We start from the raw sequence: 18,209 nt of genomic DNA on the forward strand, positions 1-18,209 counted from the left end.
TCTGTTGTTGCAGTTCTGGGGCTGTCGGAGGCTACTAATTCTACTTCGTGTGGTACTCCCACTGCACCCCCCACCACCTTTCTTCTGTAAGGCATTGTTCGGCATTACCGTTTACCACACAAGAGAACTATGCCTTAAAAAGGAAGTCGGTCACACGGGAGTCGTGCGTCTACTCTGCCACTTTGTCTCTATCTGAACAGGAGTTGTGCCAATTATACCACCTCAAGAGCTGGCTCTTCTGGGGTGCTCATCACCATAGCACCTGAAAGATCACAAAGCAGTTCTCATGACTGCAATAGAAAGGCCCTCACACTTGCTCCTAGCCCTGGTATTTTACTCCTTAAACTAAGGTTGAAAGCTCATTTAGAAACACTGTAAGCGCAATGAGTGCAAAGTACTTATCTAATGAAGCCATTCAGAGAGCTCTTCTAAACATGACCTGTTTATCACTCTGATCACAACAGTCTCTCTCTGTTATACCGAGGTTTTATGACTGCGCACACTTTCCTGATTAGAACCCTTTTCTCCAAAGGTCAAGTGCAAAGTAATTCAGTGGTTGGCATTCTTGCTACATATACCATATAAATGGACAAGTATTGGGACACACAACCCCATGCTGTTTATCTCTGCCCCTTCTTTCCTCATGTTCTGGCAGCATAATGTAATGTATTAGAAGACACTGACACATACAATTTGTTACAGAAAGGGGGTGCTATACTTTGGGTCCACCTGTCCTTTTCATGGGGGTGGGTGGGCATGATATCTCTTTGTTGAAGTTCAAGGGTGCTTGATCCTTCCCATTATTTGTAACTGCTGTTTTGCTCTACTGTTGTGAATTGTTGGCTGATTGTTTGAGTTGCCACTTTTTTTTTTCATGGCCAATGGGCATGGGAAGAATTGCTGAACACTTAGGCTAGACTGTGGCTTTAGGCACAGCCCTGGGCAAGGTGTGGTACCTCAGGATTATGTGCCCCAGGAGTATCAAGGAGGCATAATGTCTCAGAGACAAATACCAGCAGCAAACCGTGACACTTCCCTACAGCAGCTCAGCCGTGCTGGCTGGCAAGGAGAAGGTGTGTAGCCAAGGCTACACTCAATCTTCACCCACTCCCTGACTGCTAGATCTAGAGAGGTGAATGCTCAGACTGCCCAGGTAGGAGAGTAAGAGAGGTTTTTACACCTTAGTTTCCTGCGCAGGTGTGAAGTCCACGTCAGAATCTAGCCCTAGATAAGTCATCCTCATGCAGTGTATGTTTGTAAAGGTCTGTACGCTAGCTCAACAGTGCTAACCAGCCAAAATGTGGCATCGTGGCTACAAAAGTCCTACAGACTCATCATGCAAAGAGTCTAATCCTGACTCAAGAGACACTGTTCTTTTACCACAGCCACAGAACAGTAGTTTCTGTTATTTCTCTCCCGCCACCAAACACATGCATCCACAGATCTTGTGGCTCCCTCTTCCTTGATAGCTGTATGAGTCACATGAGGAACTCCACTAAACATACTCAAGGATTTCTTTGACACAATCATGGTCTAAGAGGTTAGTTACAGTCTAATTGTCAAACAGTCAAAGTCTTACATAATACTCAGCAATAGAAATATCATCAAAGTGTTACACACTCAAACAAAAAAAAACACAGCCACCAGATCCAGGTAATACGTTTCTCTCACTGTGCAGCTGGATATTTCTGAGACAAACAGTATTTACATAATACCTGCTTGCCCATTCCGTGTGTGTGCCAAGCAGGGGTTGTTTACAGCATGTTCAAGGCCCCTTTCTGATTAGTTTCTTTCAGAAGTACATAATAGTTCCATGTTTACATACACATTTTTCTCCAGAATCTTTTATTTATTGTGAGGCTCAGTGGCAAACAGTGCACTGAGAACTATGGTTATAAAAGCACAAACAAAAGAGTTTAAGGTACCATTTTACAGCAGTAATTAAAAACATATTCAGCTATTAAGCCAGATTCATCAGCACACTTTGACTGCTTTCAGTTGCTCCTGCGACCTAAAGCAACCATAAATCTGGCATAACTAGCCAGTCAGGCTGGCTTTGCAGCTGTTGTGCAATGTTGGAGCAGCACAAATCAGCCAGAGTGGACCAGTGAATCTAGCTCATTATCTTAATAGGAAGTAATCTGAGCAAGCTCATTTGATTTATTAGCTTCTGTTCTATATAATTTTAAGTGTACCTGAAGAAGGGAAAAAGCCAAGTAATTAGGTGGTGTTCAACTCTCATTTTGAGCAAAAATGAAACATTGAAAGATCTTTTGAGCTTGGATATCAGTCAGACATCTGAAGAAAGACTCTCATTTGAAATGCCCTGAATACTGTTTTACATTAATTTTTCTATTACTGCTCTTGGTAAATTTTTATTTAAAAATAAAACACCTCTGTTTGGTCAACTCAATTTAGATACTAGGAGGCCTTTACAAATTTCATCATATGGAAGTTAGGAAGGGGTTGCAAGCACCCTGGAAGACAGGACTAAAATTCAAAACAAGCTAGACAAACTGGAGAACTGGTCTGAAATCAACAAGATGAAATTCAATAAAGACAAGTGCGAAGTACTATACATAGGAAGGAAAAATCAAATACACAACTACAAAATGAGGAATAGCTGGCTAGGTGGTAATACTGCTGAAAAGAATCTGAGGGTTAGAGTGGATCACAACTTGAATATGAGTCAATAATGTGATAGAGCTACACAAAAGGCCAATACCATTCTGGCATGTATTAACTGGAGTGTTGTATGTAAAACACAGAAGTCTTGCTGTACTAGGCACTGGTGAGGCCTCAGCTGGAGTATTATGTTCAATTCTGTGTGCCACACTTTAGGAAAGATGTGGACAAATTGGAGAGAGTCCAGAGAGAGCAATAAAAATGATAAAAGGTTTAGAAAGCCTGACCTATGAAAAAAGATTTAAAAAACTGGGCATCTTTAGTCTTGAGAAAAGAAGACTTAGGAGGAACCTGATAATAGTCTTCAAATCTGTTAAGGGCTGTTATAAAGAGGATGGTGATCAATTGTTCTCCATGTCCCTTGAAGGTAGGACAAGAAATACTGGGTTTAATCTGCATCAAGGGAGATTTAGTTGAGATATTAGGAAATTTTTTTGACTATAAGCACTGTAACCGGCTTCCAAGGGAGGTTGTGGAATCCCCATCATTGGAGGTTTTTAAGAACATGTTAGACAAACACCTATCAGGGCTGGTCTAGTTTTATTTGGTCCTACCTCAGCACAGGGGCTGGATTTGATGATCTCTCAAGGTCCCTTCCAGCCTACGTTACTTTTATTCTAAGTGCTCCAAAAAGTATGTATTGATTACAACAGCAAAGTCCTCATCAATGTTTTTTGATAACATGGATGATTGATGAGGTTGCTTCCCATATTAAGAGATATGCCTGGCACACCTGCAACCTCTTGCAGATCACCTTTGATTCATGGGCTGGTTACAACTGAGCACCACACCACATTTTCAGTTTGCAGGTATTTATAAGGCTCAAGTCTTGTTTAACATGTGTCTGACTGCAGTAGCTATCAATGGGCCATGCTGGTATCTGAGCCCTCGTCTACACTACGGGGTTAGGTCGAATTCAGCCGCGTTAGGTCGATTTTAAAATGAATGTGTCTACACAACCAACCCCATTCCATCGACCTGAAGGGCTCTTAAAATCGACTTCTGTACTCCTCCCCGGCGAGGGGAGTAGCTCTAAAATCGATCTTGCTGGGTCGAATTTTGGGTAGTGCAGACGCAATTTGGTGGTATTGGCCTCCAGGAGCTATCCCAGAGTGCTCCAATGTGAGCGCCCTGGACAGCACTTTGAACTCTGATGCACTAGCCAGGTACACAGGAAAAGCTCAGGGAACTTTTGAATTTCATTTCCTGTTTGGTCAGCATGGCAAGCTCAGCAGCACAGATGACCATGCAGTCCCCCCAGAATCGCAAACGAGCTCCAGCATGGACCGAAAGGGAGACACTGGATCTGATTGCTGTATGGGGAGAAGAATCTGTGCAGGCCGAACTCCGATCAAAAAGAAGAAATGCTAATATGTATGCCAAAATCGCATAGGGCATGGTGGAGAGAGGCTACAACAGGGACACACAACAGTGCCGCGTGAAAGTCAAGGAGCTCAGGCAAGCCTACCAAAAGACAAAGGAGGCAAATGTTCACTCTGGGTCAGAGCCCCATACATGCCACTTCTATGATCAGCTGCATGGCATTCTACGGGGGGACCATACCACTACCCCACCACTGTCCGTGGACACCTGCAAGAGGGGAGTCTCACCCAACAGGGAAGAGGATTTTGTGGAGGAGGAGGAGGAGAAGGAGAATGCGCAGCAGGCAAGCGGTGAATCCGTTCTCCCCGGCAGCCAGGACTGTTTCATCACCCTGGAGCCAATACCCTCTGAAGGCAGGATCCCTGACCCTGAAGCTGGAGAAGGCACCTCTGGTGAGTGCACATTTGTACCTACACTACAGGGTTTAAAAGCAATAGTTTTTAATGTTTGATTTGCCCTGAAGAATTGGGATGCATTCGCAGCCAGTACAGCTACTAGAAAAGTCTGTTAACGTGTCTGGGGATGGAGCGGGAATCCTCCAGGGACATCTCCACGAAGCTCTCCTGGAGGTACTCGGAAAGCCTTTGCAGAAGGTTTCTGGGGAGGGCTGCCTTATTTCATCCTCCACGGCAGGACACTTTACCACGCCAAGCCAGTAGCAAGTAGTCTGGAATCATTGCTGCACAAAGCATGGCAGCGAATGGTCCTGGGTTTTGGTTGCATTCAAGCAACATTTGGTCTTTATCTTTCTGTGTTAGCCTCAGGAGAGTGATATCATTCATGGTCACCTGTTTGAAATAGGGGACTTTTTGTAAGGGAACAGTAAAAGAACCCCGTTCATGCTGGGTTGTTTGTGCTTCGCTAAAAGGGATCATCCAGGAGAATAGCCACACAGCTGGGGGGAGGGGTGAAGGGATCATCCCAGAGAATAGCCACCCAGTGAGGTGGGGGGAGGTGTGTGCCTCACATCCAACCGAAAACCGCAGCCCCTCCTTTTAAATGTGAAATCCAACCGGCATTGCTTGCTATGGGAAAGGATGGCGCTGCCATTCCCACATGTTATGAAGGCGTAAGAACCCAACCCCACCTACCAAAAGGCTTACCATGGCTGCCTGGAAACCAAATTCTGTTGCCCAGCCGTTTATGATGTGTCACCACACCGGCAGGCGCTCAATGTAAAAGGCAAAATGCAACCTTGTACCTAAAGCACATGTGCTGTCTGTTGTGAATTGCTTGGTTCACTGTGAAAGAGTCTCCCTTTTGTTCTCAGAAATGTATCATCTTAAATTTTACTCTCCCTTTTTATCTCCCCCCAAGTGCAAATGTTTCTAGGCTCCCCCTATCATCTCCGTCCCTGAGGTTATCGCAGATTAGAAGGCGAAAAAAACGCACTCGCAATGACATGTTTTCTGAGCTCATGCAGTCCTCCTGCACTGATAGGGCACAGCTTAATGCATGGAGGCATTCAGTGGCAGAGGCCAGGAAAGCATTAACTGAGCGTGAAGAGCAGAGTCAGGAGGTGATGCTGAGGCTAATGCGGGAGCAAACGGACATGATGAAGCATCTGTTGGAGCTGCAGGAAAGCCAACAAGAGCACAGACCCCTGCTGCATCCATTGTGTAACTGCCTGGCCTCCTCCCCAAGTTCCATATCCTCCTCACCCAGACACCCAAGAACGTGTCGGGGGAGGCTCCGGGCACCCAGCCACTCCACTCCAGAGGATGGCCCAAGCAACAGAAGGCTGTCATTCAAACAGTTTTGATTTGTAGTGTGGCTACAATAAGCAATGTGGCCTTGTCCTTCCCTCCTCCCCACCCAGGCTACCTTGTCAGTTATCTCACTTTTTTTTTAATTAATAAAGAAAGAATGCATGGTTTCAAAACAATAGTTACTTTATTTCCTTTGCCAGCTGCGATCGAAGGGTGGAGAGTGGCTGGCTTACAGGGATTAAAATCAACAAAGGGGGCGGGTTTACAGCAAGGAGAAACACACACAACTGTCACACCGTAGCCTGGCCAGTCATGAAACTGGTTTTCAAAGCCACTCTGATGCACAGCGTGCCAAGCTGTGCTCTTCTAATCACCCTGGTATCTGGCTGCTCAAAATTGGATGCCAGGCAATTTGCCTCAACCTCCCACCGTGTCATAAATGTCTCTCCCTTACTCTCACAGATATTATGGAGCACACAGCAAGTAGCAATAACAATGGGAATGTTGGTTGCGCTGAGGTCTAACCTAGTCAGCAAACTGCGCCAGCGAGCTTTTAAACGTCCAAAGGCACATTCTACCATCATTCTGCACTTGCTCAGCCTTTAGTTGAACTGCTCCTTAGTACTGTCTAGGCTGCCTGTGTACGGCTTCATGAGCCATGGGAACAAGGGGTAGGTTGGGTCCCCAAGGATAACTATTGTCATTTCAACATCCCCAACGGTAATTTTCTGGTCTGGGAAGTAAGTCCCTTCTTGCAACTGCTCGAACAGCCTGGAGTTCTTAAAGATGCACGCGTCATGCACCTTTCCCGGCCATCTCTCGTTGATGTCGGTGAAACATCCCTTGTGATCCACCAGTGCTTGCAGCACCATTGAGAAGTACCCCTTGTGGTTTACATACTGGTTGGCAAGGTGGTCCGGTGCCAAGATAGGGATATGTGTTCCATCTATTGCCCCGCCACAGTTAGGGAACCCCATTGCAGCAAAGCCATCCACTATGACCTGCACATTTCCCAGAGTCACTACCCTTGATTGCAGAATGTCAGTGATTGCATTGGCTACTTGGATCACAGCAGTCCCCACAGTAGACTTGCCCACTCCAAATTGATTCCTGACTGACCGGTAGCAGTCAGGCGTTCCAAGCTTCCACAGGGCTATCGCCACTCACTTCTCAACTGCCAGGGCTGCTCTTATCTTGGTATTCTGGCACTTCAGGGCAGGGGAAAGCAACTCACAAAGTTCAAGGGAAGTGGCCTTACGCACACGAAAGTTTTGCAGCCACTGTGAATCATCCCATACTTGCATCACTATGTGGTCCCACCAGTCTGTGCTTGTTTGCCGGGCCCAGAATCGGCGTTCCACTGGATCAACCAGCCCCACTGCCACCTTGATGTCCCAATTGCCACAGCCCGTGTTTTCTGGAATGTCTTTGTCCATGTCCTCATCACAATCGTCTTCATGCTGGCGTCTCTTAGCCCGGTTCTGCACATACTCCAGAATAATGCGCTAGGTGTTTACAATGCTCACAACAGCAGCAGTGAACTGAGTGGGCTCCATGCTTGCCGTGGTAAGGCATCTGCATGGGCAACCCAGGAAAAAAGGTGCGAAAGAATTGTCTGCCATTGCTTTCACGGAGGGAGGGAGGGAGAGGAGACGGACGACATGTACCCTAAACCACCCGCGACAATGTTTTTGCCCCATCAGGCATTGGGAGCTTAACCCAGAATTCCAGTGGGCAGCAGAGACTGTGGGAACTGTGGGATAGCTACCCACAGTGCACCGCTCTGTAAGTTGATGCTAGCCACGGTATTGAGGACACACTCCACCGACTTATGTGCTTAGTGGGGACATACACAATCAACTGTGTAAAATTGATTTCTAAAAATCGACTTCTATAAAATCAACCTAATTTCCTAGTGTAGACATACCCTGAGAATAGTCACACCAAAGTGGTACTCTGGCCACACCCGCTTTCCCTTGTTCACACCTCCAACTTGTTCCCTATGCTAGTGGCTAGAAGAGAGGTTGGTAGAGAACTGACTTTACATCATCTGAGGGTTCCCCTTGCACTAGGCTTTCCAGCTGTTATGCATCACTGGAGCAGTGCAAAGCAGCCTGAAGGGCTGCAGATCTGGCCCTGAGTGTGTACCCATACCTATGACTTTCATATAATGGCACATGATAAACTATGGGAGCTCAGAAAGTATGCTAACTAAAACTACTCTGTATATTAATAATCTATCTGTTCTAGGGTTTTATACTGTCACCCGTCACCATGGTATCTGTGCACCTTCCACATTAAATCAATAGCCAGAGCATCCTGAGTGCATTTCACAGCATCTCTGGTTCTTCTCCCTTTGCAGATAAAAACTCTGCTTCTCTCTCTCTCTCTCTCTCTCTCTCTCTCTCTCTCTGTGTATGGTGGAAAGATTTTTTTCAAAGAGGAAAGTTCTGGAGTGTTTTCAAAAGCCAGTCAGACTCGGGCTTCACCTAATCTCCTCTGGAAGTTCATTCCATAGCCAGAGCCCCTCAACGAATAGTGCTTTGAAAATCACAAGAAGAGTTTGGGATGTTATATATTGGTATATATGGTTGAAAGTGCAGACTATTTACCCAATGACTAGGTTCAGACTAGTGAGGCAGACACTATGCAGGCCCTTTTTCTTTTTTATCCATTATTATTTAACTATTGCAATGGTGCCCAGAACCAGGGTCAGGACTCCATTGGACTAGCTGCTGTACAAACACATATAAAGACACGGTCACTGCTCCCAGAGACCTTGCAGTCTATGCTGTGAATGATCCTGGTTCTGTTTTCCTTCACTAGGTCCATGGAAGGTGCATGTGTAAGCACAATACAGCAGGCCACCACTGTCAGCTCTGTGCTCCACTCTACAATGACCAGCCCTGGCAGGCTGCAAATGGCAAAACTGGAGCCCCAAAAGAATGCCGATGTAAGTAACTGATTGATGAAAGTGCCTCAAGACTGTCAGCATAAATGAAATTCCTTATCACACCCCTTTCTCTGATATTTCAAAAAGGTACCCAATAGCCAGACGACAGACAGCTGTTTGTGAAGTAACTTAGTGAGTAGAGAACCAACGCCAGCACCCACCACGTGTTTAAACATTGGTAACTGCTCTGTTTGCAAAGCTGCTAGCATGTAAATTCTACCAAGAACATGTTAGGTATTTGCTTAGCTTTCTTGTGGAATCAAAGCATAACTACTTGAGATGCTGAGCTTCTATTGCAGGCACAGTGCCGTTAAATAGACTGTACTGGACACTGGATGAGAGACAGAACTACAGATAAAGCGTTGGCACAGCTTTCAGTGTCTGGCTTTTCAGTATAAAGTAGAATCAGCCACAACTAACAACTGTTTGTATAATACACTATAAATTAATGAAGATGTACTTTTGTTGGGGGGAGGGGAGGCGTTATTTTTCCATTTTAGGTATTGCCAGGAGATTTTAAATGTTGGTATTTAATATCTAATGTTAAAGATTAAGGCCAACATTGTTTAAAGTGTCCACTAATTTGGTGTGCATGAAGTTCTGGGTGCCTAACTTGTCACTTTTAGGGCTGGGTTTCAGAGTTTCTAAGTACTCGTATTTCCAAATGAAGTGAACAAGAGCTGTAGGCACTCAGCAGCTCTAGCAGAATCAGCTCTGAAGTGTCTTAGCTGGTGCCACTCAATAAATCCACAACTCTAGTTGTTGCTATATACACAGGGCGTTCTCCAGAAAGGCCTCAGGGCTTCGGAATGTCCTCCTGCCCCTGGTCTGAAATAGCTCAGATTTGCCATCTTGCATGTTTTCCCTGGCTTTTGAAGGCATTGGGGTAGACTGAAATACTGGCCAGTGTGTTGATGTAGTATTATTTGTATTTAGAGCTGCTCCTGGATAGAAGGGTGAGCTGACTGCAATTTGTGTTTCATTTTGGAATATTCAATGATTGGCGGATTTCTCAGACCCTGTGTATGTGTAACCCTTGTGCTTTATACTGCAGTCGTTTATTTTTCAGTCCAAAGTTTCAAAGCCAAACCTTCTGCCCGTGAATCATGTTCTCTTCCTCCCTCCCTCTCAGTCGCTCTTGTATTTATAACATTTTCTGCTGAGCTCTGGTTGGCTCATGTCTCAGACAGAAATTCTGTAAGACCTGCCTGACCATAATGATGACTTTCTATGAAGATTTAAGAAATCTACTGAATATGCTCAGTAGATACCACATGCTTCTGGATGTCTCTGGACATCTGCTCTCTGAATATGTGCAGAGACACAGATAATTTGGACATATCCATTCACCTTGCCAATGCTACTCTCTTTTTCTTTGGACTTAAAAATAAGATGTTACTTTATATAGTATATACTTGCATTTGGGCCGTCTTTTATTGTTCTAAATTGAAAGAAAAAATAAAATAATAATTAAAGAATTTGATGAAAGTGTCATTCTCTAGAAGTAACAAATTCGTGATTGAAAATCATAAAACTATAGAAATGTAGGGCTGAAAGGGACCTCCAGAAGTCATCAAGTCTAGCCTCTGTGCTGAGGCAGGACCAAGTATACCAAGACCATCCCTGACAGGTGTTTGTCCAACATGTTCTTAAAAACCTCCAATGATGGGGATTCCACAACCTCCCTTGAAAGCCAATTCCAGAGCTTAACTATCTGTATAATCAGAACGTTTTTCCTTACATCTAACCTAAATCTCCCTTGCTGAAGATTAAGCCTATTACTTCTTGTCCTACCTTCAGTGCACACAGAGAACAGTTGATCACCATTCTCTTTACAACAGCCCTTAATAGATTTGAAGATTGTTATCATGTACCCCCATCCATCTTTTTTTCTCAAGGCTAATGTTACCCAGTTTTTAAAATCTTTTTTCATAGGTCAGGCTTTCTAAACCTTTTATAATTGTTGTTCCTCTCCCGGGACTCTCTCCAATTTGTCCACATCTTTCCTAAAGTATGGCACTCAGAACTGGACACAATACTCCAGCTGAGGCCTCACCAGTGCCTAGTACAGCAAGACTCCTGTGTTTTACATGCAACACCCCCGTTAATACACACCAGAATGGTATTGGCCTTTTGTGTAACTGAATCACATTGCTGACTCATATTCGAGTTGTGATCCACTCTAACCCTCAGATTCTTTTCAGCAGTATTACCACCGAGCCAGCTATTCCTCATTTTGTAGTTGTATATTTCATTTTTCCTTCCTAAATGTAATACTTTGCACTTGTCTTTATTAAACTTCATCTTGTTGATTTCAGACCAGTTCTCCAGTTTGTGTAGCTTGTTTTGAATTTTAGTCCTGTCTTCCAAAGTGCTTGCAACCCCCCTCCACCCCCCCCCCCCACATATCTTGGTGTCATGTGCAAATTTTATAAGCATACTCTCTACTCCATGATCCAAGCAGGGGTGAAAGTAGCACAGAGGACTTACCAGTACAGGGGCCTGGCTCCGGGCCCTTGGAAGGGTTGGGGCCTCGTGCGGAATGGGCGGGGCTGGGGTGGTCAGCCTCCCCCAGCCAGCCCATCTGCGCTGCCTGGCCCATGCTGCCCGGGGTTCCGGCGGTGATTTAAAAGGGCCCAGGGCTCCAGCCACTGCCATGGTAGCAGCGGCAGCTGGGAGCCCCTGGGCCCTTTTAAATTGCCGGGCCCAGGGGCAGCCGCCCCTTTTACCCTCCAGGTCCCTACCAGCAGGGCTGCCGCCCGGGGTTGTGTGGCAGCAATGTTAAAGCACTGCTGCGGTAGCACTTTAACATTGGCAGCATACAGGCCAGTACCGGCAGCCCCTTCTTACCGGTACTCCCAGCCCCTACTGGCCTACTTTCACTCCTGTATCCAAGACATTATGAAAATATTGAATAGTACTGGACCCAAGACATCTGTGAGATCCAACTAGATATACCCTCCCAGTTTGACATCAGAACATTGATAACTACTCTTTGAGTACAGTCTTTCAAACAGTTGCGCACTGACATGATAGTAATTTCATCTAGACCAGGGGTGGAAAAACATTTTGGCCTGAGGGCCACCTCTGAGTATAGAAATTGTATGGTGGGCCATGAATGCTCAGGAAATTAACAATTCAGAGATATTCAAATAATCTTTATTTAATAAAGATACATTTTAGTGGAAATAAACATTAAACCTCACTTACTATTATAAATATACTGTCATAAAGTATTACAATAATTAAACCAAACTTACCTCCTTTCCAATCCCTCTTTGATTAATGTGAACAATGCAGCCTGCACTCCCTGGCCAACTACTCTTTGGTTTATCTTCAACAATGGAAAATTAACACTATTAAAACAGCAGAGTCACCTAAGCCAACAAGTAGCAGACACATGGGCTTGCACCTTCCAGGCTCTGGTAGCACGTTTGGGTTGTGCAGCTGCAGTAACATGCATTCCCTCACGTAGGTTCCACCTGAACACGTGGGAGCGTCGGGCAGGCAGAGCGGGGCAAGCCCCCGACCCCACTCCCTGGCAGGAGTGCCTGAGCAGGGCCAGCTCCTGACCTCGCTCCCGGGGGGCCAGATTAAAAGGGCTGAGGGGCCGGAGTTTGCCCACCTCTGGTCTAGACCTCATTTTCCTAGTCTGCTTATGAGAATGTCGTGTGGGACTATGTCAAAAGCCTTACTAAAATCAAGATATATCACATCAACTGCTTCCTCCCATCCACTAGGCCAGTAACCCTGTCAAAGGAGGGAATTAGGTTGGTTTCCATGTTTTGTGATAATGTGAAAGTTCTTTATATATTTGAATTTATGAAGTTTTTATAAATGAGGCCCATTGTTCTAACATTTGGTTTTGAGTGCTTTATTTTTTATTTGCAAGGACCTTCAGCATACATCAGAATCCATATTATTTTCTTCCATGAGCATTCTGCATGTTACTCAAAACCATATCTACCGAGCCTGAACATAATCCGGTTAAATAAGAATAGGTGTTAATTTTGTAAATTTAAAGAAGTGTACCTAAGAAAATGAAGAAAATAAACAATATTGACAAGATGTTGAAGGACTTAAATTTTATTAAAATATGAATCCCTAATTCATTAGACTCAAACCAACATAACTCGCCTATGGCCCCCCAACAGGGCATGGGTCTCACTTGCAAGATTCCGTGAACAATTAGTTACACTGGAAATGCAAGTGCTGGTATAACTGGGTACTTTTTTTTAAAGACATCTGCTGGCCTGTATGTACATTTGATTTTCTTTGTTGCTTCTGCTACTGCTGTACTGTATGTTCATTTTTCAGCATTTGCATTAATCTTTTATACACACCACAATCTTTCCTCTTTTTAATGAGTCTTTTTGTTTCCTTTGGCTTGATCCCAGCATGTAAATGTAATGGGCATGCTGACATGTGTCATTTTGACATGGATGCATGGCTGGCCTCAGGGAATCGCAGTGGCGGAGTCTGTGATAATTGTCAACACAACACTGAAGGGCAGCATTGCCAACGTTGCAAGCCAGGCTTCTACCGAGATCTCAGAAGGCCTTTCTCTGCCCCAGATGCCTGCAAATGTAAGTCACTGTCAATTAACTGATAAAATACCAACTGAAACTTGAGGGTTAAATACTAGAAGACAAGATCCTCCCATCTTTTATTTGTGCTGCTTTAGCAGAGGGCTATAAGTTCTTAACAGTATATTTATTTCTTCATCTTTGGGTTTGTTTAATGCTATTTACAAAAACCAGTAGAGTTTGCCAGACTAGGGGTCAGCAGATGCTGTTAACAAATCAGCACTCTGGCTCTCTGTAATTTAGTATTATTTATACACTGGATTGGCTGACAGCTGCCTCTTCACTTAAATGAGGATTCCTGAGCATTCTCCTGCTGGAGAATTTTGGAGAACAGATCTCCGTATCGGCACATCTTCTTCATTAATGTTGGCAGAAGCCCTGAAATGGATGGTTTGACCAAAAGTGGATGGAATTAGCAAAAACCAACAACCCTAATTCATCTGACTCTCAGAAGCAGGTGGATCTGAAGGGGGAAATTTCCGTGTGAGTTAACATTATTCCAGCAAGTTTGACGCTGGTGGGACTCCTGAGTTATATAGTCCACAGGGAGATCCAAATGCAAAAATCACCCAGGAACATTCTGAGGATTTGTGACTTGTAGAGAACTTCAAATCCACAAACCACATTCAATGGATTACACTGAGAGAGAAATGTAGTGAGCCAAGTAATGCTGTCAGCTACACAGCTACAAACTCCACTGATTTCACGAAATTTACACTGGCATAAGAGAGCATAATCTGGTGCTGTCAATTCATATGTGGCAGACAGAATCTGGCTCCTGTACTGTTAGTGTTGTTTAAGGGAAAATTGTATCCATCTTCTTCAGAAAGCACTGCAAGAATCCCTTCTCAGAGGAGAGAAATTGGCAGTATCCTTTGAAACTGTAGAGTTGCATTCTGTGGTTGAATATGGCATGTGGCTCCCATTGGCTTCACTTGGAGTTGTGTGGCAACTAACCTTTTCATCTCACTGGGCACTTACTTGTTCCACTGTGGCTTTCTGCTGCCCCAGCCAGCTAGCAGAGGGATCTAGTCTCCTCTGGATGTTTGATTTCACTAACTGGAGAGATGTGTGTCTAGCCCAGATAATACACCTTGTATAGTTTACCAACCTGATTCCTCTTAGAATACATTTTATGAAAATGTATGTGACCTCAATCCTTCATTACACAGGTAAATAATATTTTCATGTTATAATATATAGACAACACATTTCTTAAATACTTTTACTTCAAATATTTTCCTAGTATCCCTTTGCCTACTTCCATTACCTACTTTGCAGTCTCTAGTCTCTTCATCTGTGATATCAGATATTTTTCTTCAATAATTATTGCCAGGTCATATACAAGGGTGTTTTTGTTTTGTACTCCCATTCAGAAAGTACGGGTTAGAACCCTGGATTCAGCCACTCACTTTCTAGGGGTCTTTTCCAACTCCCATCTTCACTAGGAAAAAAGGTGCATTCTTACCTCATATTAACTGACACATGGCAACTATCACGAGGTAAAATCCATGAAAAGGCAATTTTCAGATGACAGCAGATCACACTAAATGCTTTGGGGGAACCTAGGATTTATGTTGGCCTGATGTGTTAGAGGTACAACTGCCATGTCTTCACTAGGATTTTACCTCATGTTTGTTACCACACCTTTTTTTCTCGCGAAGACAAGGTCACTGAAGCCAATCTAAGTTTTTGCATTGACTTCAATGGGAGTTGAATGTGGCCTTGGGAGCACTGGAGAAGCAGCAAAATCCACCTTGGAGATAGAAGGAGTGGGTTGTATCTGTACACTGGTAGTGCCCGTTGCTTGACAAATCTAGGAACTGAACTGAAACGTTTTACAAAGAGAGTATCATTCAGTCCTCCCAGGTCTAATAGTTCCAGTGCAAACCTTGCCTAGTTTGGGAAGGGCCATTACTGACTGGGGTCTAGCACAGAGAAAACCTGCTTGCAAAAATAAGTATCAGTGTAATTATTGGAAAGTTCCACTCCAAAATGGAGATCATGATTCAAATGGAAAAATTCCAGTGTGTATAGAAAAAATCAAACTAACAATCAACCGTCATGTCACAGAATTAATTATCTGTAAGTATTACCGCTGACACTAAATCCTAAGAGACTGCTAAGATCCTGGCTAAAAAGCTTAGCAATCTTGGCAGGAGGCAGACTTATGCAGATGATATGATTAATGGATATTTTTACTGACACAATGGTGGACATAAGCCCTATGTCACGTCAGTCACGTCAGTTTCCTTCATCACTGACCCTAACGTTCTACTTTTTTCATGCATTTCATTTTTAAAAAGTGCAAAATGTTATATGCCTGACATCAAGGCTAGGATTTTGTCCCCTAACATTGTCTCTTAAAAAATGTCTCCAGAAAATCCATTTAAAGAACCCTCTATGTTTAGGAACTCTGTGGTATTTAAATCCCAAAGATAATGTATGTTTAAAATAACCCATAAGACAGCAATTATTACAGTAAGACAAAGTCTTAATAATTTACCTTTTTCATTAATAGTGTCTACTTTGCTACTGTTATTATTTGAGAACATATTAGGGCTTGTCTACATGGAGATTCAGGAAAATTAATCCAAATTAACTAAAGGTGTGAATTTGAAGTGGATTAGTTAAACCACATTAAATCCCTGTGTGTCCTGAATGCAGTTTCGTTTATTCACTTTGGAAGTGAATTAAGATAAACTGAATTAAGGTCAGTTTATTTCTGAATGACGGCGTTCACTCAGGGGTTTAATGCAGTTTAACTAATCCACTTCAAATTGGCTATGTCTACACTACCACTTAAATCAGTATAAGGGCTAATCTACACTGGCAATGCTAAAATGCTACCACAGCAGCGCTTTAACGTGCCTTGTGTGGTCGCAGCGCAGCGCTGTGAGAGAGCTCTCCCAGCGCTCTAAAAAACCCACCTCAATGAGGGGTGTAGCTCCTGGTCACTGTCTACACTGGCACTTTACAGCCTTGCAACTTGCTGTGCTCAGGGGCGTATTTTTTCACACCGTGAGCGAGAAAATTGCAGCTCTGTTAATTGCCAGTGTAGACAAGCCCTAATTTATGTCGCTCAGAGGTGTGAATAAGCCACCCTCCTCTGCGGCATAAATTACACCAACCTAAATGCCAGTGTAGACAGCACTATGTTGGTGGGAAAGCTTCTCCTGCCAACAGAGCTACCGCCGCTCATTGAGGATGGATTAATTAAATCGACAGGAGAGCTCTCTCCCATTGACTTACAGCCGCTCCACTGCATCGATGCAGCTGTGCCACTGCAAGCTCTCTAGTGTAGCCATAGCCTTAGTTAATTTGGATTAATTTTCCTGTGTAGACAGGCCCTTAGTTACAGAACATTGAGTATTTGTTCAACTCAATAAAATAATTTTGACAGAATTAAGCTGATTTCATGAAGATTTATATAACTTTAGAATGTTACACTTCACATAGGACATTACAACAAACTCAAATTAATAGGGCAAAGGTGACTTTATTTGGGGGAGGCAAAGACTTGAAATCTCCTATAAATGCTCTTCTGGATACCCCACAACTCCAGATTCCCCTTAGTGCTTTCCTTTTTGACCTCCTCCTCTTGGCCAGTTTACTTTCCATTCCAGAACGGGCCACGCAGCTAGAGCTGGGCAGGAAATTATTTTCCCCATCCTGTTAGAGTTTGAGATTTCAGATTTTTTTCTCTCTTCCGGAATGGTACGAAAATCAAAATCTCAGAACTTTTCACTCACTGATAATCCAGATAACTAACTAAATAGATACATTTGGAGTGGATCAATTGGAACATTGTGTTTCAATAATTTTGAAGCATTTTGTTTCAGTTTTGACTTTTTAAACTTCTTTAGAATAAACTACAATTTTAAAACAAAATCATTTCAAATAAAAAAACTAAACTTTTTTTTTAAAAAAATAGAAATGGGGCCTTTTTGATAATTTTTAAACTTTTTTTTTAATTGAAGCAGGAAGTTTGTCAAAACTGACCCTTTCTTGCAAATAGTTTTGGTTTCGATGAATCAGTGTTTTCTGACAAAAAATATTTCTTTGGAAAATTTCCAATCCTGTCTCAGCAACTCCTTCTACGCCCTCCATTCCTGTCTTCACACCCATCAGAGCCTTACAAGCAGCCATCTTCATCTGTGGGGAGCTCACAGTGCAGTACTGGGGGATGGGGGACACAGAGAGTGTAATGTTTCAGGTGAGACTGGTGTTTCCTGTATGGAATATTTCAGTGCCCCAAAAGTTTTCAAGAGTCTTCCTCATAGAGGGTTAGTGGTATTTTGGTTAGCTCCAGTGAATAGCAAATGAATGAACATGGTTAGATGAACCTACATAATTCTGATTAAAGTCTGTGCATGAAACGTTTCAAAGTCTTGTGTTGTGCATGGTTTGTAGTAACAAGGGACATGTCTGATAACCTTATATTCTTATAGAGAAGACTGTAGAATGCTGTACTTAGCTCAAATCAACATTATTGCTCAACCACAGAGTAGCAATGAAAATTAAAACAGCACCAAGGTCAAAGTAAATAAAGGAGTTGTTAGGCCATAATCTTTAAAGATACTTTTAGGTTAGTAATGTATAATATTTGCTCAGGAGAAGGTGTGTACCAGATAAAACAAGGCATTCTACCATTTAACATAGCAATCTGACTGAAGGTAACTCCCTTTCCCTTCCCCTACCTCCAGTTTTATTTTATATCCCTCATGGATTTTGAAGTCCCAGCTACAGTGTAACCAGGGACAAGAAATCAAGTTTCATAATTGCTGAGTTTCTTTTTGCTTTTGCAATACAGGGCTTTTAGGGTAAATATTTGGTGTTTCCAAAGGTCACTGGCAGCTCCAAAAAACAAAACCTTCATTCATAACACAGAGC

The 18,209-nt window shown here is 43.3% G+C and overlaps 1 protein-coding gene across 2 annotated transcripts in view; it reads left to right on the forward strand.

Annotated features, from left to right (window-relative positions):
- NTN4 (netrin 4) overlaps positions 1-18,209 on the forward strand; it is a 97,725-nt gene that overhangs the window by 58,221 nt on the left and 21,295 nt on the right. For both annotated transcript variants that reach the window (XM_073327494.1, XM_073327493.1), the window contains exons 4-5: positions 8,604-8,730; positions 13,128-13,316. In XM_073327494.1, the coding sequence (XP_073183595.1) occupies positions 8,604-8,730; positions 13,128-13,316 (316 nt within the window). The remainder of the gene's footprint in view (positions 1-8,603; positions 8,731-13,127; positions 13,317-18,209) is intronic.

Source organism: Lepidochelys kempii, chromosome 1, assembly GCF_965140265.1.
Source record: "Lepidochelys kempii isolate rLepKem1 chromosome 1, rLepKem1.hap2, whole genome shotgun sequence".
NCBI lineage: Eukaryota > Metazoa > Chordata > Testudines > Cheloniidae > Lepidochelys > Lepidochelys kempii.